The following is a 21,535-nucleotide window of genomic DNA, read 5'->3' on the forward strand; positions in this document are numbered from 1 at the left end:
CAATAGAAATTGAATAAAATAAACTCAGACAAAACTCAATATAAATAGAGCTGCGAGATGTCCAGGGTGTATGCAATACATTATGTTCAAGTAGTGCAGTATGCCGAATACAATGAAAACTGTATGTCCATGTAGCCATTATAGGTGATTTGCTGAAGGAACTGCAGCTTGGCTATTTAGCAGTCTTATTGCCTTGAGGTAGAAGCTGTTCAGTAATCTGTTAGTCTTTGACTGAATGCTTCGATACCGTTTACCGGACAGTAGGAGAGAAAACAGTTTGTGACTGGGATGACTGGGGTCCTGTTTAGATATAGAGTTCAAATTGTAGAGTTTAAATCAAGATATCTGATGTTAAAAAAATGTACAATGAACTTATAAGACCCCGTTTAGAAGTTTGTGTATAATTCTGGTCACCCTGTTACAGAAAAGCCTTTGCTGGAATCACTCCAGAGAAGAGCAGCCAAGCACATACTGGTAAATGAATTGGCTTCTTACAAAATTAGCCACAGTGTGTCTGTGTCTGTGTTTGTTTCTGTGTCTGTGTGTGTGCTTGTGATGAAGGCGTACCGGGGATCCAGTATCCCCCTACAATCCAAAGACACTCTGTCTAGGCTAACTGGTGTCTCTACATTGTCCCCTCTATGTATGTATGTGTGTCCCGCAGTGGACTGGTGTCCAGTCTAGGCTGGATCCTCCATTGTGCTCAGTTAGGCTCTAGCTAACTGTGGCCCAGTATTGAACCGAATACTTGTCGAAAATGGACTGGTGAATACAAATCAATGTATACTTATAAAAGTGTGCAATCATAATATGTAATACCTAACTAGTTGTTTAAAAGCTCGCTTTTCTTAATTACAGCTTTTCTGAATTCTGTAGTTCGAAGAAAACATCTCGTCAAGTCACGCCTAACTCCATCCAGCAGGGGGCGATGTCTCCGCGTTCAATCGCAAAACTGAAGATCTAACGGGTTTTAATTTAATTTACCCGCAGATTTCGTGACTCCGAGGCTTCGCGTAAGGTGAACCGCAGAAGGAAGATGAGCTCAGGAGAGAGAAAAACCGGGACTGAGCAGGATAGTAGAGGGAAGGTAGTTAGAAGTGTCTGTTCTTCCCGTTTATATATGATAGAGGGTGTAAAGCACTAAATGTAAGAAAACTAGTAATGATTCGAAGATAATGTTTCAAATGCAAAAGAAGAAAAGTTAGCATTTATAAAGTGTTTTTTAAAACATTTGATTTTTGTCCATTTTTGCCTGACTTGCTGGTTAAAGAATTGGCGAATTTGGGCTGGAAATGAGTGACGTCACCGGTCCCTGCCTTAAAGAGTGAGATGAACCACTAAATTAACCAAAAAATGCCAGTCTGTGTTTTGTAGTTGATAAATACAGTATATAAAACTGTGTAGAAAACCCTGCTCAAATCGAAAAGGTACGCGGCAGGATGGGTTTCCCTTCAGTCCATTTCTCTCTGTGAGAGGCTTGCCGCCATGATACGCGAAGGGCGTGAAGTGTCACCGCGCGTTTCTTGCGAACAACACGATAAAACCACCTCGGTAATGTGACAGATAACCGTCACTTAGTGTTAGCTTGTCGCTGCTGAACTATTCCGAGTTGTTGGCGGAGTATATTAGTATACTATTTTAATTGTATATTGCAGTACAAAAGTTCACTACGCTGTAGTTTACTCTCTTGTAATACTGTACTATGCTCCCCTGGTCGACATTAGTCAATATTTCTGTTTTCTCACGAGCAAAAGCTGTATTTACCCACGGGTTTGTGTGTTTTCTAATGACATAAAGATTTTGTTCCTTGGGAACCTCAATCTTTTGTTTAAAAAATTGTAGCATATTAATGGGAGCAACCATATATTTTATCTGAAGATATACTCAAGCTTTTGTGAAGAAAACGTTAAATATCCAGCTATAACAAATCCATCCATTCATTTTCCAACTTCTGCTGTTCAGTTAATGGCTGCGGTGGAGCCAGAGCCTATCCTGGCAAGCAACTGGCGCAAGGCAGGATACACCCTGGACAGGACGCCAGTCCATCGCAGGGCACACAGACACAACCCCTAACATGCTCACACCAGGGCCAGTGCTCCAGGAAGACAATTAACCTATAGTACTAGCATGTGTTTGGAATGTGGGAGAAAACTGGAGCACCCAGAGGAAACCCACATGAACAAGTGGAACACATACAAACTCCATGCAGCTTCACACATCTCTCTCCAACTCCAACAGCACTGCAAAGCAGCAATGCTACACTATGCCAGCAAGCCACCCTTTCCAGATATACACCTCACACCTGTAGAAGGCCTCACGGCCGAAACATTGTTTTCTTTCTTCTCCTTTCAGCATGGAATAAACCTATTACTTGTTCCTTTCCAGACATAACCGTGTTGTTGAGAAGGATTGTCTGTAGAGTTTGTACAGACATTTATTACAGATTTTCTCAGATACAGTTTTCAGCTAAATAATTTACAATATGTACATTGTTGGCTGATTTGTGAGATATTTAAAGTCAAATTCTGAATTGGTATTTTCGGGAAACACCCAGGAAAATGAAGTCTTATAATAACATTTACCAGCGGGGGGCGCTCTTGTAATTAATATGACATTGATGACAGCATGCCTTATAAGAAGGTGCAAAGTACTGTACTGTACAGTATATCTGAAGTATCAGAGAAAGAGATTTTCATTTTTTTATACAGAGTTGGAAATTTAATGAATATTATAGAGAAGGAAAATGAAATATGCAGCTTATGTTGGATTCATTTTTGTTACTGTTCTTTGTTTTATGTCTCAGGTTTGTGAGAAAGATGAGTTTGTCGTTCTACGAAAAAGAGACTTGGAGAGACTAACAACAGAAGTAATGCAGCTGCGAGAATTCTTGCCTAAGGTCCTCAATCGGGGGTTTTTCACTATGCTTCAGAAATCCTGTGAAGGAGAATTAAGTAAGATTTTGTGGAAAAAAAAGCCTTTTGAACTATCTTTGTAGATTACTCTAAGAAAGTAAAGTATTCTGCAGCTCTTCATACATTTTCTGGTGCCACTTTATTCTCATAGAATCGTGGGGAGGTGGGTCTACACCTGGGATAGACTACCAGGCCAGCGCAGGGCACACACACAGTTAACACACACATGTATACAAGAGCGCTGGGGCCCTGGGAAACTAATGTGCAGCATTTCCACAACCTGAAAAACAACTCTAAAAACAAACATTTAAAGAGACTGAAAAGAATTTGGAATAAACTGTTATTTTTCAGTCATAATCTATTTATTTGCTACCTGAGCCTAATGAGGGGTAGCTATAAAATGTACAATATAATGATTGAAAAAAAGTCTTTTTTGTGTTCTGGCTAGATTTTTTTCAATCTTGAGTTCACGTATTTTTTTATAATATTTTATCATAGGTTAAGGGTTGAACGGGTAAAGAACTAAAGTGAACAGCATACATAGTCTCCAATTTTGTAAAAAAGGGAGTCATATCCATTTAAATCAGATCATTATGTTTTAAGCAGATTGTATTGGTATTTGGAGCAGAATACCCAAGCACTGTATAAGTTGAATAATTCTATGTAATAAGTTGTTTGTTTGTATTAATTGGTATTTTATACCTTCCCTGATGCAGTATGAAAAGGACATTTTATACCACACAGATACTTATGGTGTCAATGGCCAGAACTGGTTCTGCAGCACATTGCCTTGAGCAAAAGACAACATTTCCCCTGCTGCCACTTGTGACTTCTGAATCAACCATGAAACCTAAACCAGAGGAAACAAGTGGAAACAAGTTCTGGAATTTAAAATTAAGAAGAGGAGGCTCTCCTTTACACAAAGGGTTGTGGGAGTATGAAACAAGCTTCCCTGACAGGGTGTTGAAGCTGATACCTTAGTTTAGTTCAAAGAACAGCTGGACGAGATCCTGGAATCCGTTAGCTGCTAAAACCACACAGTCTGGGCTGCATGGCCTCGTCTCGTCTGTGACATTTTTTATAACTTAAAAAGATGTGGGTGGGGGGGCTCTTGTGTGGCTGAACTAGTAAAGGTGATTACTCGGGGTACTGATTGCATATCATGGCCATGTTCAGATTTTGGCTGTACAATTGACTTGATTGACCAGATGTCCCCAAGCCACACAGTAGCTTTCAGTTGTTAGAAAGTCTCTAAGGTTAGTCTGGCCAGAGGATCTTTGCTTTTTCCACACAATAATGACTCCTAAGTCTTTACCAGACACCTCTCCTGTGAGAGGGAAATGGAGACTGCTCCAGTCAGTGCTAACTCCTGAAAGACATGGTGGAGCTTGCCACATGCCGAATGGCAAGTGGCTACAACAGTTTGCCAGTGTAGTGTGGGAGTTGGTACACCACGTACAATCATGCATTACCAGTTGGGCGAATCCAGATTGGAGGTATAAAGCATTCCACATTCATGCAAAATCAATCAGAGGTGGGGGGGGTGAAAGCTGTTTTCTGAGACTGTATCTCCCCAGCTCACAGATTGAACCACTCTCTTCTTGCTCCTCTCTGGCAGTGAAGGACAAGAAGCAGGAGGAACAGGAGCACCTGAAGCAGGACTGTGAGCACTTTCGTGCCCAGCTAGAAACAGCCCAGGCCGACTGTCAGAGAGAGAGAGAGGTGAGGTGTCAAACATACCAGCCACTGTGAACTCATTGTGATAATTGGGCTTTTTTGTTTACTCACATAGATGTTCTGCATTATCAGTTTGACTTGGTCAGTTCTAGTCCAGGTTCTTCAACCACCCAGACGCAGGCATGATGATTTGTCCAAATGTTTTTGCTGCAGCTTTACATAGCATTGCAAACACTAGCTTGTTCAGAGACCGAAAGTAAATGAAGCATTTATGTTGTCCATGGTACACCTGAAGTGTGCAAAATAAACTCTAACACAGAACTTGTAAAAAAACAGAACGAAAACTCATGAAAGTGTTTTTTTTCTGTTCCTCGTTTTCTTTCAGCCTCACAAGTTTGGCTTCACAGACTTGTTAGAGGTTTGCAGAGCACAGCCTTGGCTGTACTATAAATATCGTATTGCGTTTTCGGTGCCCTCAGCCTCCATCCCCCCGATCACACTCCTTTTCAACTAATGACAAAATAATAATTGAGACACACTTTTAGTGAGGTACGTCAATGAAGAGATGATAAACACAGTAAAACTCAACTAAAACTAAAGCAAAACGAAACTATAAATATACTTTTTAAACTCAGTTTATGGGAAGGGTTTAAAAACCCTGTCATGATTGTGAAAAGTGAAAAAGAAAATTGGTGCTCTTAATATCCAGACACATGGCAGCCGTGCTGTAGTAGCAGCTGCACTGCATAACAGATCAGGAGGAGAAGCCAGGAATAGCTTCACCAGTTGAATTAAGGGGGAATGTTTGGGAGAAATACAGTTGGGACACCTGGATTAACATCTCTGCTCTCCTGAAATGTGCTCCGACATCTTTAATGTGCCAGCAATGTGCCATGTTCTTGTCCACTAACATATCTTATGGCAGCAAAACTGGTTTTCCTTAGTGGTCTAAAGAGATCTTTTCTCAGATCTGATGAAATTAGGCTATTAGGGGATCATGCTTCTGTCACAAACCAACAAAAACTTGATTCATTTTTGAGCAACTAAAACCCATACCATTTTACAGAATGTTATTTGTATTATACCTTGCAATAACAAAAGAGAGACATGCAGCTAAGGTGTGTGTGCAATTTTGCCGCCATTCAAGAATGTTTTGATCAGTAGTTCCATATTCTGGTGATGACTTGGTTAACCTGTTTTTTTTACAAGATCCTGTTGTAAGTGTTAGTGACAGTTTATGTTTAGGCGCTCAACACATTGATTTTTTATTTTGAGTTTAGAAAAAGCATTGCGAACTTGAGACAATGTGGGAATGTACCTTTATTTCCACTAGATATCTAATGTAATGGAGGGAAATGTGTTTTGTTCATCTGACCGGGGGACAAATCTTGTACAAAACGTTTTGTACGAGGTTGCATCAGGGTGGCAAAGTCATTAAAGATGTTATCAAAAAAAGCGAAGCACTACCAAAACCTTGTGACATACCCTGCGCTTTTTTTTTCTAATTTTCTGGTGTTAATAGTAGAGCTGAACAACAGCCACTTCTGTACTGAGCAGAGCTTGCTTTAGTGAAGAGGGTGGTACACCACGTGGCTTTCAGAGGACCTGGCGTTTCTCCACAGCCACAGCCAGCTGGGACTGCCCAGCACTGCCCGAGCTCTGCAGAGGAAGCACAGCACAGCTCCTTTCATCAGTTTTTTACATTTGTTAGCTGTCCTGTAGGCACCATTGGAGGCACAGCTTGAAAAGTCGCATATAGCTTTAAAAACACACGACCAGTTGCAACCAAGAGGAGGTCGTTCTTGCTCGTCCGGTTGCTAGTTGTGAATTGATCCAAGGATCTCCTCCAGAGGTTCCCCCTTCCCCATGCTGGTGCAGCGTGGGAAGTTCGAGCCTGGATTAGAGCCTCCAGGCACCTGACCCGTACAGCCCTAGACAAGAGTCAGATGGCAGAAGTCTGGCCTCTCAGCAAGGGGAGCCATTGAGACCCCTTGGGAGTGTTGTCACCCTAATGGTCTTGTCTTACACTGTGAGAGCTGTTACTGTAGGGCAAGGCTTTTAGGGGTAGAGGTAATAGTCATTTATGGGGCAATACGTGCCAAATGTAAACATACATAGTAAAAGGGATGAACATGAAACAGATGAACGGATGAACGTCGGAGGCTAGTGTTAATTTGAATATAATTTTGAAATACTAGCATGATAAACAGCCTCACTGGTCATGATCATTAATGCTGGTGAAATCAAGTCTATGTAATATACCATGCGTGCCCTTACAAGAAATCTGTGTATTTATGAGCAATCATAGTCATGTACCGGCCCTTTATTGAACCCCACAGATTTTAAACTTTCCTCTTGAAGGGTTGCTCTTAATTTGGTATGTCTTTTCTTCACAAAAAAATTACATCCAGAATAATCTCTTCATCTTTGAAAGTACAGTAAAAGCCCACATTAACTGTTCATGCTTCATGAAAGGTGTGACCTTTTTGTCACACCTTTCATGAAATATCCCAGTGAAGCAGTTATCACTCACTGCCTGGATGGGTCATTTCTTCCACAAGCCCACGTCTCTTTTGTACTGAAAAGCCTCTGGTTTCTCTCCTTGATTGAATCACACGTGTGTAATTTCCAGAAAGGTGCTCTGTCCTGTTTTCTTGCCACCAGAGAGGTGGGGGGGAGGATAAATGTGTTATTCCCCTTCAGGATGTTGATTTCCTCTACCACATTTCTCAACAAAGTCAACTGTGTTCCGAGCCAGGGACTAGCCTGATTTGGTTTTCCATTTACTTTTCACTGGGCATCTTTGTTGTGCGTAATCCTTAATTATTTAAGTGCTCTTTAGCAATACTAATGAACCAATATGTTATTAAAACTCCATTAAGTAATTGGTCATTAAAACACGAGTTAAAGCTATGTCCAGCTGTGCCACAGACTACGTGTCTGTCAGAGAGTGAGGGGGATTTTGCGGTCGTGACTTAATTAACTGCTTTTTGATTTTTAACTACTTCAGGATTGCCAGGTGTTGCTAGCGATGGTCACAACACAAAGGAGAAACAGGACTGGGACTAATTTTTTTAGATTTACAGGATGACCATCAGTGTGCAGATGTCATTGAGAAGTAATGTGTTCAGAGGATTGCCACAATAATCCTTGAACACTCTCTTAAATTGACACACCACACTTTTAGAGGAGGTAAGACCTGTCCAATAAAGCATTAAGTGCAGAAAAAGCCCTTGTGTTTATTCCAGTAATAGGTTAATCACGGATAGTCCATCTATCCAAACTCAGTAACTGCTAATCTGTTGACTTTGGAACTCAACTGTACAAAATTAATCTTCACTGTATACGGTATGCTCGTGCAGTGCTAGCACGTGCAATTCAAGAAACACACGCAGGCATTTAGCAGGGGAACTTGTCTGGCTCTGGAGCAGGACTGAAACGACCGCAGGATGTACTGATTCCTTTAAGTGATATCTGTTGGCTTAAAAAATTGTTGAAAAGAGTGAGTATAGGTCGGTCACACAGCCTGGACAGAGAAACCACTGTGAGAGAGTCTCAAGTCTCTTCCAGAACGTGGTTGTAGTATATTACACACAAAAAGGTGTCACAAACTGCACACAGTCCCACGAGTACCCACTAATTAACTTCACGCACTTTGTCTATTTAAATTTCCACTCTGCAACTTGTCCTCGCTCACTATTGAGGTTTCCTCAGCCTGAGCTGCATATCTAATTAGCGATTTTCCCTGACTTATCGTTTGTTTTTGTGACCCCCTGTATTTCTGACGTACCGCTTCTGATCTCCGACCTCACTCTAGCCTCACAACTTGGATAACGTTCACCTAGGATTTCAGTTTTCTCCCTCAGTTTACGCACAAGGTCTTTTCCTACCTTTTCCATCGGAGTACGTAACAGAAGGTGTTAGCAGCTTTGGCCTTCTGTACTTCTGTATCCTTGCTGGTCACAGGTGGCTTGATGACACCCATCAGTCGAGCATCTCTGCCACCATCAGTCAAGTTACATCAGCCTTGTTAAAAAGGTCTAACCCTTCCTTATATCAGTATTACGCTTAATCATTCATTGCCCAATATTGCACAGAACACTTCCCGATAATGTGAACAGTGAGAATTAGGAAATGGTCCCGTTATGTGCTTCATGTGTACGGTAGATGATTTGTGATGCTCAGCATGTGGAATGAGAAGAATTTTGGGGCTTCTGCTGTGATCCTGATATTGTTACTCTGTTTTTCTGTTGCTTTCGAGGATCAATTACTCCAGATGGTACTTTAGAAGACTACAGTTGAAAATATATAGCTGTATAAATATACTTTTTGGTCAGAATGACACTTATTTTCTTATTGTAACCTTAAGGATGCAAGCTATATTGCTAAAATGATACATTGTCTCTTTTGTGTCTTAATGTTGTTGTTGTGCAATATTGGGCAATGAATGATTAAGCGGGATACTAATATAAGCCAACAGCCATATCACTCTGCAACTCACAACTGGCAGCCCACTGAAGCTAAGCAGGTGTGAGCCTGGTCAGTACCTGGATGGGAGACCTCCTGGGAAAAACTAAGTTTGCTGCTGGAAGAGGTGTTAGTGGGGCCAGCAGGGGTCACCCACCCTGCGGTCCATGTGGGTCCTAATGCCCCAGTATAGTGACGGGGACACTATACTGTAAACAGGCGCCGTCCTTCGGATGAGATGTAAAACTGAGGTCCTGACTCTCTGTGGTCATTAAAAATCCCAGGGCGTTTCTCGAAAAGAGTAGGGGTGTAACCCCGGCATCCTGGCCAAATTTCTCATTGGCCCTTACCAATCACGGCCTCCTAATAATCTCCATCTATGAATTGGATTTATTACTCTGCTCTCCTCCCCACTGATAGCTGGTGTGTGGTGAGCGTTCTGGCGCACTATGGCTGTCATCGCTTCATCCAGGTGAGGCTGCACCTTGGTGGGGGTGGAGGGGAGTCTCCATTACCTGTGAAGCGCTTTGAGTCGAGTGTCCAGAAAAGCGCTATATAAGTGTCAGCAATTATTATTATTATTATTAATGATGTTGTTAAATTGTCACTGTAAATAATCTGAAACATGGTTACATACGTTATCTTTCCAGTAAAGTTTTGTGTTATTCTAAAAATAAAAATAGAAGAGTATACAGTTAAATATCGGTATTGAAATTGGTTTTGTAGTTCTCCACAAATTTATACCACAGTCAGTCTTACACTTCCAAAACCATTAAAGTCACTATGGATGTGGCTGCCGGCTCACAAACAAATTAACAAGAATAGTGAAATACGTATTTATAGGTGATTATGGATTTGACATTCTTCAAAAAATTGTTTGTAAGTATACTTATTCCCCACAGGTTTAATACTGTACAATGTTAATAGAATATGTAATATATAATATGTAGTTTGTTTCATGGTGGTCAATTTGAGGAGAGTGTGAGAATAAAATCCAAAATGATAAGAGAAATGTACTGTATTATGTTCCTGGTAACAAACTCCTGTTATATAGTCTTTGACAAAGAGTTTGATGCTGGATTCCTTCTGTAAATAATTTGCAATCTCTGTTTGAAGATGTCTTGCTACTCTGTCGTTGTTGTATCGCATATTCAATACAATAATGCTGACATCCTCAAAGTTGGATGTCTTTGTTCTGGGCTGAGAGGTTAATTCTTACATTAATCAGTTTGCTCTTTTTTGTGTCATTTTCTGTAGAGTACCAAAAAGAATCAGTTATCTGTGCAGAGTGCAGTGTTAGATTCCAACACAACAAATCATAATCCATCAAGAAGTTTGAGAGGATCCAAATGAACCTTTCCTATGATTTGCAGTGTTTCCCTTTGCCTCTCCTGCAGACGGGCAGTGGTTCCCCTGGTCAAGCACCCTGATGTAGAGGGGCAGCCTGGGGTTATAAGAGGAAGACTTAGTGAAGCTCTTGCTGTTGTTTTCTAAATGATGAAGAGTATTGATTTTTAAATAGCTTTGTGCTTAACTCTTAATAAGTATGATCATAGAGGTTCTAAAAAAGTACTGGTCTAAACCAGGCTCTAAACTAACAAAATGGATAGCCTACTGTAAATGTAACACACCTGTTGTGTGACAGTTAAGCTTACTGTGTCTTTGAGAGGATAGAAGGCTGTGATTTATCTAATTTAATCTGCCTTCCATACTAACTCAAAGTGTGACTAAAGCTTAATGGATCCCTCACTGCAGCAGAGGTTTGACTCTAGAAAGGATAGGCTTGAAGCCTAACGAAACAAACACCTTCTCCACCTGGCCTCTGATATTAGCATATGTTAGCAATCCAAATGAAAAGTGCACTTAACGAAACAAACACCTTCTCCACCTGGCCTCTGATATTAGCATATGTTAGCAATCCAAATGAAAAGTGCACTTTTGATTTTAGATTTTTTTTTCTTGGACTTCAGATGTGGTTCATGCCTTAAAAAAAAAATATCTTCCAAGTATTCTAATCAGTATACTTCTGGCTCCTTTTTGCAGTGCATTCAGGATTTAAATAATTGTATCACCGGCACAGTCAGTTCAGTTGTTCAATATGGTGCTAATTACATCAGTGTAATAATGGGTTGAAAGGCTTCTTGTAGTTGTGAGATTATCTCTGATTATCTTTCACTCTTACAGGAAACCCAAGCCTACACAAACAGACTGTTATAGAAAATCCTCTCTCTTCGATAGTACTGTATCTCTCATTTATTATTGAATTCTAATTTATATTACAGTTAAATAGTTATACATTATTAATCTTGACTTGCTCATCACATTTCAAAATTATAGTTTCAGATATCACAGACAGCACCCATAATCCCATTCCAGCAGTCCAGTACCAAAACGGTGGGCCTTTCAAAAGAGAGCTTTCAAACAAGACTGCCTGAAAGACCTGCCGGAGACCTCTACCACAAACCTGCCTTGGACTGGTTTGGAAGGCCCAGTGTTTTACTGCCAATGCTCCATTTCTTTGTGCATGAAAATACACATTTGAAAAGTAGATTAGGGTTTTCACAAGTTCATAGAGGTTATTGACCCTCTGTCACCTGGAAACCAGCCTTGCAGAGTAATAGAAGAGGTGTTGGTGGGGGATGTTTTGATCAGCAGGTGATAGTCTATTTTCTCACTCCACTCTAATTGCCCTTAATGTCTTCAATGACTTAGTCATCACATCCACATCAGTTTGTTCACATTAGTTAATGGAATACTTGAAGTTGGAAATGAGATACTTGTGACCTTTGCAAAGTGCACTTAAGTAGAGGAGGGTCCTTCCATGTTCCTACTATTTTCAACTCTGAATGGACACGATTGCAGTTGGACCCGCCTGTGACAGGAAACTGTAAACTGTGCAGTGTGGGTAAATTACTTAACATGACCAAGTCTTGGTTCAATAGCTGTTAACAAATACGTAATACTTACGTTCCTATTTAGAAAACTAATGTTTAGTTTCCATGCATTTTTGCATTTTTCTTTTGTGTAACAGGTCCCAGTCTCAGGTCACATGTAACCTGCACACGAGAGCCCGGACTGCTAGGGCTGTGAATCTCCCTTTTTTCTTTACCTGCAAGTGATTAAGTATTGTACTACATATGTTTCATTTGGCTAGTGTATACTGTGGCAGATGCTGTTTGGCCAGAAGTCAGGAATTAAAAAGATGTGACTGTGGTTCTCTGACGATCTAATACGATAACTGTCACCTCTAGCTTGCAGGTTTCTTCTGTCTTGTGTCAGGGTGCTGATGTCTGGACACAGTTCTTCTGTGAAGAGGGTAAGAGTAAGGAACGAGCTGTCCAGCTGTGCTGTTGAAGCTGACACTCTGGCTTCTTGCAAGAAAGAGCTGGACGGGATCCTCAGATCAGCTGGCTCACGGTGTGCTTATTGCTGTGCTCTGTCTGCAGGAGAAGATTGTCCTGCGGGAGGAGCTGTGGAGTGCGCAGGCACAGCTGCGGCAGCAGGCAGAGTACTGCACCCAGATGGGGGCAGCCGTGTGCAACTTGCTCTGGAGAGTCTCCAGCAAAGAGGATGTCATCCAGGACATCTTGGCTGGTGTGAGTCAGGTCACAGAAACCACAATGCCCTCGGCTACCTTCTATTGGCTCCTCCACGCCTATACCTGTCATGAGTGCGTCCATAGCTTCTGCTCTCCACAGCTGCCACACCAATCCCGTAGCGTTAGATTTTGCAGTAATTGTTCATTTTAGATTTAGTTTCTGCCAGAAACAAGCTTGATAAGGGTGAAGCTGGTTGTTCAGCCTGGGACTGTGTGTGAGCTGATGCTTTTTTGTGGTGGTTGTTGGGAGACAGGATGTGGGAGTAGAAAGTTAATTGATATGGAAAGATTCTATAGCGCTGGAAATCCATATATACCAAATCAGCCCTAAAGGCCTGTGTTTAAGATCTATTCAAACAGTTTTGTAAGGCGAACGTAGTGGGCCCGTTCAAACAACTGTATTGCAGCTACAGTCTTATCAGGCCTCAGAAGCTCAGCAAGGCTAGCCCTGGTCTGCACTAGGATGGAAGACCACCACAGAAATCCATGTTGTTGCTGTTAGTGGTGTTGATAAACCAGTAGGTGGTTTCCTTTCCTATGAACAGTAATTTCCAAATCATTGTCACAGTACGGAGACTGGGGACGCTGTGCTGTCAGGAGGTGCTGTCCATCAGATGAAACGATAAGATGTTGAACCAAGGTCCTGAATGCTTTGTGGGGCAGGGCGGTGTGGTGGCTCTGTGGCTCAGGATCTGCGCCTGTGGCTGGAAGGTTGCTGGTTTGGATCCCGCGGCCGGCAGAGAAATCCTATTCCACTGGGGCCCCTGAGCAAGGCCCTTAACCCCAACTGCTCCAGGGGCGCTGCATAAATGGCAGATCCTGTGCTCTGACCCCAAGCTTCCCTCCCTCTCTGTGTGTCTCATGGAGAGCTAGTTGGGGTATGCGAAAAGACAAATTCCTAATACAAGAAGTTGTATATAGCTAATAAAGTGATCTTATCTTATTTCCAGGGCTTTTTACTAAAATAATGCTGTTATCGCAGTTGTCCTGGCTAAATTACACTCTGGACTCATGCGATCTTGACTTCCTAAAGTTCCCCCTTAATTTAAATGGTGAATTGCATTTCATTTCTATGTCTGGGCTGCAGATGGCTGTCATGCATCATGTAGGTGAGTGCTGCACTTCAGTAGTGAGTTGCCTTCCTAGATTTTATTATTGATTTCTGTACACAATTGCAGAAGGGGCCACGAAGAAACATTCGCATGCACAGCCACAGGATACTCAACAGGGCGCTACACCAGCCTGGTGTGACCACTGTTTGTGTGCTTGATGGCTTCAGTGCATAAAAGCTGCCTTGAGATATTCAGGATCCATATCATCATAGGAGTCATGGGAACATGTTTGCCACTACCTCTTTGGTTTAAATCATGTGCCATTTTTAATTGGTCCTCTGTGTGATGGATGCCAATTTGAATACCAACTAGCTATAACTATAGGCACTACTGTAATGCCACTAAAGAAATTTGAAAAACATACTCTTAAGAAAAATCTTTGATGTAATTCATGATCTTTTTTGGTCTCCTCTGGCCATTGCAGCAATTCTCATGTTCTTCAGAATATTACAATTGCAGTGTTTTTCTCTTAATTGCATTAGATACTGTGGTCTTTAAAGGAATCTGCAGTCCTGCAGTTGATCCATGAACTTGAAATCATTCAGACTGGAGTCAATAGGAATGTTGTTAAAAAAAGAGGTGGAAAAACATAACTGTTATTTAAAATAACATTAACATTGCATTTTCTCAGTCCTTGTAGGGATATGCCGATGCATGTTAGGGATACTAGAAGAGCTGGCTCTTTTAGAGACCTAACAAAGAGTATCGTTAACAGACGATATGAAACCTCATGATAAAAAACATGATATTTTAGGCATAAAAGCTACAGGAATGGTTTAGAATTTGCTAGATATTAATTATACATCAATGATTTTGTCTATTGTGTTGTATTCTTGGTAAAATATATTGGATTGTTTTATCACTTGTGTAGTATTTAGCTACTTGAATCCTGCATGTGTCTGTCATCACACAGACCCTTTGTCATTTTGGGCATTTCCTCCCCCTGCAGTTTGTCATTGTTGCCTTAATATGCTACATAAATGAATGCAAGATTAACAAGCAGCCTAGATGTAAAGCCTGTTCATTTTTACTGTAAAATCACTGACTTCTGGGAGCTTATGAAATGTGCCCATGACATCAAATGGTTTCATTCTTCTGAAGCCTGAATTTCGTCTTCACATGGTGTTGGCAACAGTGACCCAGCAGGACATGGAAAGGGTCTTAAATTGTGCAATTATAGAACTGGGTGTACGGCCCAGACTGGGGAGCTGAAGCGGATCTTGCTGCATGCATGAAAGCAAAGGCCACTTCCTCTCTGCGTCACACTTTGTGAAAATAATAATACCAAGAAAGTCAAACAAATGATGGAATGAAACTGAAGCAGCTAAGGAACATTTTGGAAGGCACTGTTTTAAACGATCTTGAGGTTTTTTTTACCTCGAGGAAAAAAAGGCAGAAAAACATGTACCTTTAAATTCTGGACCAGAAAACTGCTGGCTCGTGTTTAGCAGCCTGTTTGTAAAGCAGCATTATTGCGCAGTTATTAGAACTGCCCATTGCTTATGCAGTGTGTGAATATGCAGTGTGCTTGAAATCAGGTAGCTGTGAACTGCAGACCTGAAACTGTTTCCAAATGGTTGTCTTATATTATGGATGACCAATCACATACATAGTTACTTCAAAACAGTTAAGGAAAAGCATCTCGTATAAAGGGAAGTTGTCAAAAGTGTTTGATTTAAGATGTCTAATCAGAAATTGAAAAGTAGAGTAAGATTACATGAGTTGAATCTGCAGTCTGGAAACAAAGAAAAAACGATTGCCTAACACGATTACTTTGTTTGCTGCATGCGCGATTGAAAATCTGATCATATCTCCCTGGTTCTGGTGACCCCATGCGCTGCTGTGGGTGAGAAACGTGTGTGTTTGTGACGGGGTCTCTGTGTGTTTGCAGAGCAGAGTGGAGACCTTCTTCACCGTGGCCGGGCAGACACTGGAGAGCTTTGTGAAGTCACTCGATGGTGACGCCAGACCCGGGCAGCAGGACCTCAGCTCGGATGAGAATCAGTTTGTTTTAGCCCTGGCAGGCGTCATTACCAGTAAGCACAGGGGGATTTTATTTTTTTTTTCTTTGAGCGCTACAGACCAACCATAGATTCTGCTCACCTCCGGGGAGTCATGCACTTCAATACTAATTACCCACACTGCTGAAAGAGCTCTTTCTGCCACAATCAGGGGTTTCAATAACATTGAAAAACAGCAGGACTGTGAGTCCACTGGGAAAAGGAACGTTAAATGAGACTGGAAAGCAAATTTAACAGTTTAGTTATAGTAAGAAACTCTTAAGCTGTGATAATTGATTTTGTTTAGTGGCTGGATTATTTGCCACTGAAAGAAAAAATTCCTGACAGACTGAAGATATGATAAATGACAAACTTTCTCAATGTACACAAGAGAGTTGTAAATAAGACTTTTCACAGTTTCACAAAAAACATATGTTATTTCATCTTGTGGTGTCCTAAAAAATGCAAACGGTCTTATTTAAAGCAGTGATTTCAGCCTGTAAGATACTATGTTATTGTGAAATGCCATAACCTGATCAAAATCCAAATAAGTAAGACTGATTAATTGGCTCAGATATTTGTCTGCTGAATGGGGAAAATACCAAATGCAATCCACCAGTTAAAACTGTACCTGCTTTATCATGAATATATGTAAAGAGATACAACTGCAAGATACAAACAAGTTCACAGGGAGGAATCACTTCTATATGAAAGTGGCGTTTAGAGCTGAAGAGATATGTGAGGTGTGTCTCAATTTCTAATTAAATATGATATTTGAAATCTTTCTAATCCTCTTTTTGCTCATCTCCACGTTGACTCAGTTACCCTGTTCCGTTTACTACTCGCAAACTCAAAGTTGGCAAGGACAGGGGGATTAAGGTAGAATTCACAGCCATAGAAATAACGAGTCACATCTGGTGACCTTTTCTGTTCCCAGCGGTGAACACGTAGAGTAATTAAAATGCACTTAGCTGCCGAGTGCAGCATATTCCTGAAGGTCCCGGTATTGATGTAACAGGTACGTAAAGGACGGGCTAAAAAAGATATCCAAGTCCAGGCTGCAGTAAGTGACATTTCTTTATTTGTTATCAGTGTTTTATCTTTGATTTACAAAAGCAGCTTGCATGGGGGCATTCAGCTTACTCCAGCCTAACTGGACTTTTTGATACAGGCAAGCTATTGATCTTGCACCAAATCTGAATACCACTATTGGATAAATTCAGCATTAATCCCCTGGCTAATCTGTTTCTTAAGAACCATAAAACAGTATTAAAATTGCACCAAATAATATAAACATAAGGGTGAAAAACAAGGTGAAGACAGTACAGTATGAAGTATCGGACTTTTACATAGAAGAATCACAGGCTTCAAGTCTGGACCAACACATCATCCATCTTAAATAACCGCTTAGTCCAATAAGGAGACACAGTGAGCTGGTGCCTAACTCCACAGACGAGGTGCACAAGGCAGGATATACCCTGGACGGGACACCGCTCTATCACAGGACACACAAACACTCACAGGGAGCAATATAAAGCTGCCAATTAATCTAGCTAGTATGCCTTTGGATTGTGGGAAGAAACCTACTCGTCCACGGGAGAACATGCAAACTCCACTTCAAAGTCACCACATGACTGAATTGAACCCAGGACCAAGCAGTGTGAGACAGCAATGCGAACCACCATGCTACTGTGTTGTTATGCCATTCTGCTGCATTAAGTCATGTTATGAATTTGTAATTGCCTTGTGGTAGCTGGGTGCTGTGGCTCAGATGGTAAGGGTGTCTAGCTCCTGACCGGAAGGTACCAGGTTCAGTCCTATGTAGGGGCAAGCAATTGATGTAGCTTGCTCTAATTCCTTCCAGACAGCTCCCAGGTCCTTTCAGCCTGCTTCCCAAATGAGTACCGAGAGTTAATCCTTCTGGAGGTAATAAACCGGCTGGAGCGTGATTCTGACCACATCACCTCCACCTCCAGTGTTGGATGGTTGAGAAAAATGGTGGCCCTTGCCCCCCATTCCCCCATGGGCCTTTATGGCCTGGAAAGGGGACTTTACCTACCGTACCTACCTTGTGTTAGGTGATATAACACCCTGGACTAATTCCCAGAAGTCAGCAAGACTCAGCTGCTATTCACATGTCTGGAGTGGAGGAAGTTCTCACTAGCACAAAAGAGAGAGAGAGATGACTAATTTAGTCAGAAAAAAGGGTTGGATTGGAATTGGTCATTTTACAAGCCTGTTTTACCTGAGAGCACCCATATCAGAGCAGAGTGGGTATTCTTTGATGTGTATGTGGTGATACAAAAACTTGTGTATTTTATTAATTATTTTGAAAGCCTCTTTTTAAAAATAGGTTATCGAGAATGATTATTTGACAAAGCTGCTCTTTTGCCTTTAGACCTTTTGATGATAGTTCTGATGAACAGAAATGAGTAATAATGTCTTTCCTACATGCGGAGTGAATGTTTCATGGATATTTAGCATTTAGCATTTGTGAAGCATCACAACTGTTGGGCCCTAATACATGTCTGGGAGTATGGTCATTAGCTACTGTTAGGCCAGCAGCTATATCACCCTGCAACTCATAACTGGTACACCAATGAAGGTAAGCAGGTGTGAGCCTGGTCAGTACCTGGATGGGAGACTTCCTGGGAAAAACTAAGGTTGCTGCTGGAAGAAGTGTTAGTGTGACCAGTAGACAATGGTCCCCTTAGGTGTGTGTGGATCCTAATGCCCCAGTATAGGGATGGTGGAACTATCCAGTAAAAACGGTGCCGTTCTTTTGATGAGATTTAAAATCCCTGGGCATTTCTCAAAAAGGGTAGGGGTGTTAACCCTGGTGATATATCCCACTCTGGCCTTTGCCAATCCCCATCTATCAATCGGCTTCATCACTCTGTTCTCCTCCCCCGATAGCTGGTGTGTTGTGAGTGTACTGGTGCACTTTGGTTGCCTTCACATCAACCAGGTGGGGCTACAAATTGGTGGAGTGTCCTGTAAAGTGCTCTTTAAGTGTAAGGAATTATTATTATAGTTCTGCTATTTATGTGAAAAACTGAGTTTTTCATTTTGCATGTGTCATTGTATTTGTGATGCATGTGATAAACAATATAAAATATATAACAATAAATTTTAAATTTATGATTAATACTTTACATAGAAATGGCACCATTAACTCATTATGTTAAAAATGCCATGAAGATTTTTTGGAACTGCTTGCTTCTGTATGTGGGAATATCTTGCTCTGTGTTCCCTCGCTTCGGTGGTTCTGAATTTTTTCGAATTTCCAAGCAGCTCACTGTTGACGCAACTTCCTGTCTGCAACAGGGGAAGCACCGCTCCAGCTGGGGAGCTCAATACTGAGCTCTGCTGTGCCTTTTTGCCAGCTTGCGTAGTACAACTTTCATCACCTGTGCTCTCATTCTCATTCATCATCACACTACCCCCTCTCCAGCTGCCCTACAGGTACCTCCTGTCCTCCCCTTCCCCATCAGTGATTCTCACACCCTCTGCAGGACTGAAAGATGCTAGAGGCCGCACTATTACCTATGTAGGAGGAAGACAAGTCAGACTAAATTAAACATTGGCAGCTTTCCTTACATCTGTAGCTTTTAAAGGGGCTTAGGCTCTCTCCCCCCAAAGATGTGTACTGCATTTACACCCATATTTCAAAGCTGTTCCACAAATCCTCCTTCATTCACTTTAAGACAGCCTCTCCTTTGGATTTTCTCCATCATTGATTCTTCAGCTCTGCATGTGTCTTCATTTCGATCATTAGTAGCTTAATCCCCAATCCCGATTTCTTCCTACACCACACAGTCTTTCTTTTCAAGTTTCTGAATTGCTCTCAGTTCAGAGAAGACATAGAGGGGCCAAGTGTTTATGGAGTTTTCTCAGATGGTTCTGGACTCCAGCTCTTATTGTGTTTCCCTAACACAAGCCAAACTTCAGCACATTATTAGATACCTCTCCAACTTTCTTCGCTCTCTCTTATACAAAGTTTGAACTTTTCTCTTTTTTCAGTTTTATGTTGTGCTCATCATTCCCCAGGGGTGCTTTTTGTCTCCCATCTCCTTATTAAGATCACTGTGGTACCTTATGCAGTCAGTTTATAATTTGCATGGCCCATGTCCCTGGGTACTCAGACCAGATTGCTGATTCTCTCTTGTGTTCAGTTCCAGCAATTCTGGACCTCAAGTCCAGGTGATCAGACTAAACACCAATGCCAGTTCCTTGCTATTAGGAATCCATATTCTCATTCTCTAAATCCTTTCATCACCCTTTGGAAACTTTCCAGAGCATTGCACCCCACACTTTCCACTCCTTGGTCAGGATGGTAAAAGTCCTGTGAAAGTCCTGGACCCCCCCCCCCTCCAGTCTTCTATCTCAAATGAACAATTTGCAGTTCTTCCATAAATACTGATAAAATCTCTGATTTACTTGAATGCATCCGCAAATCGAGATACCTTCACTGTCTAAATGTCTTCCTATTTCAAATTGAAATTTTAACAGGTTGCATTTCTCACCAAGAAGCAGCCACCATTCACTTCTCATTGATTTGACTCTTGACTCGCCTTCCTCAGTTTCTTGCTCCAGATTCATTGCTGCTAGCCATACCTTTCACCCTCCCCTCCACCCCTGTTTCTTAGACCTCTCTATCAGCTGTTATGTTGTGTTTCCTTTCTTCTCTTTTCATCATGGAATAAACCTTTTACCTGTTCCTGTGCAACCTACGCATGCTGACGCAGCTACCTACTCGAAATACTCTTGATGTAATTATAATCTTAAAAGCAGCAGTTAGATCAAGGCATTACCTTCCCTATTGCAAACCCAGCTCCATTATCAAGTCTTATAAATCCCTTTATTTGCCTAGTCAAACATTTCATCTGAACCCCTGTTTATTGTTAAGAACCCGCAAATGGTTACTCTGCACTGGTTCCTATATCACCTTCATGGTGCTAACTGAAGCTGGCTTCAGCATTAATCACTTCTCCATCCACTCTTCCAGGATCGGCACAGCATCTTCTGGAGCCCAACGTGAAATTCTTATCCCCACCATCGCACTCTACACCAGTGGTCTTCTGACACTTACCTCACGTATATCTGAACCAATCCAGTGGGCTTTCAGCTTGCGTGTAATAAACCAGCATTAGGAATTCTGCATCAGTGTTTTTGGGGATCTTTAGGGGTTCAGTCAGCCTCAACATATTAGTTAGACAGGTACGCCAAACAAGCCCCAATACCCTTTGTCTCTATATAAATTATTAGCATCTGACCAAACTACTCAATTGTGTTTATGAGCAGGGAGAAAATAAAACTATTTAGTTTCTAATTTTTTGTGTTTCGTATATCGTTATCTGGAATACTGTGATTTTTCAGTGTTTAGATGAGTGACTGTACTAAGTGGCTTTGCTCTGGAAGCATCAAACTTGTGCCTGACTGTCACGCTCCTTCCTAATCCTGACTCTAATGCCCCCTTTCTCAGACATTGCTGCTGCGGCCTGCGGTCGAGACTTTCTTGCCAGCTCCTCCCCAGTTCTCCTGGACACAATGATGCAGCTTCTGGAGGAATTGAAACCAGGTGTCTGTGCCAGACTGAAAGTGTAAGTGCTAAGAGGCCTTCTTAATTATTACGTTTTCTTACACAGAGCAAGAAAAGTAAATTGGCAAACTAGTCTTATTAATTTTTTCCTCCCAATTTACAGTGCCTTGCAAAAGTACAGGTACCTGTGACAAGCTGGTGTTAGGTGATACATTAAATTCCAGCAA

The 21,535-nt window shown here is 41.5% G+C and overlaps 1 protein-coding gene across 1 annotated transcript in view; it reads left to right on the top strand.

Annotated features, from left to right (window-relative positions):
- Window positions 1–1,036: 1,036 nt before the first annotated feature.
- hsf2bp (heat shock transcription factor 2 binding protein) overlaps window positions 1,037–21,535 on the top strand; it is a 28,764-nt gene continuing 8,265 nt past the window's right edge. Inside the window, exons 1-6 of the mRNA XM_088914757.1 lie at window positions 1,037–1,087; window positions 2,804–2,951; window positions 4,531–4,634; window positions 12,503–12,661; window positions 15,658–15,802; window positions 21,252–21,369. Coding sequence (XP_088770883.1) covers window positions 1,037–1,087; window positions 2,804–2,951; window positions 4,531–4,634; window positions 12,503–12,661; window positions 15,658–15,802; window positions 21,252–21,369 — 725 coding nt within the window. The remainder of the gene's footprint in view (window positions 1,088–2,803; window positions 2,952–4,530; window positions 4,635–12,502; window positions 12,662–15,657; window positions 15,803–21,251; window positions 21,370–21,535) is intronic.

The sequence above is a fragment of the Atractosteus spatula genome, chromosome 4, assembly GCF_055471065.1.
Source record: "Atractosteus spatula isolate fAtrSpa1 chromosome 4, fAtrSpa1.hap1, whole genome shotgun sequence".
In the NCBI taxonomy this organism is placed as follows: Eukaryota; Metazoa; Chordata; class Actinopteri; order Semionotiformes; family Lepisosteidae; genus Atractosteus; species Atractosteus spatula.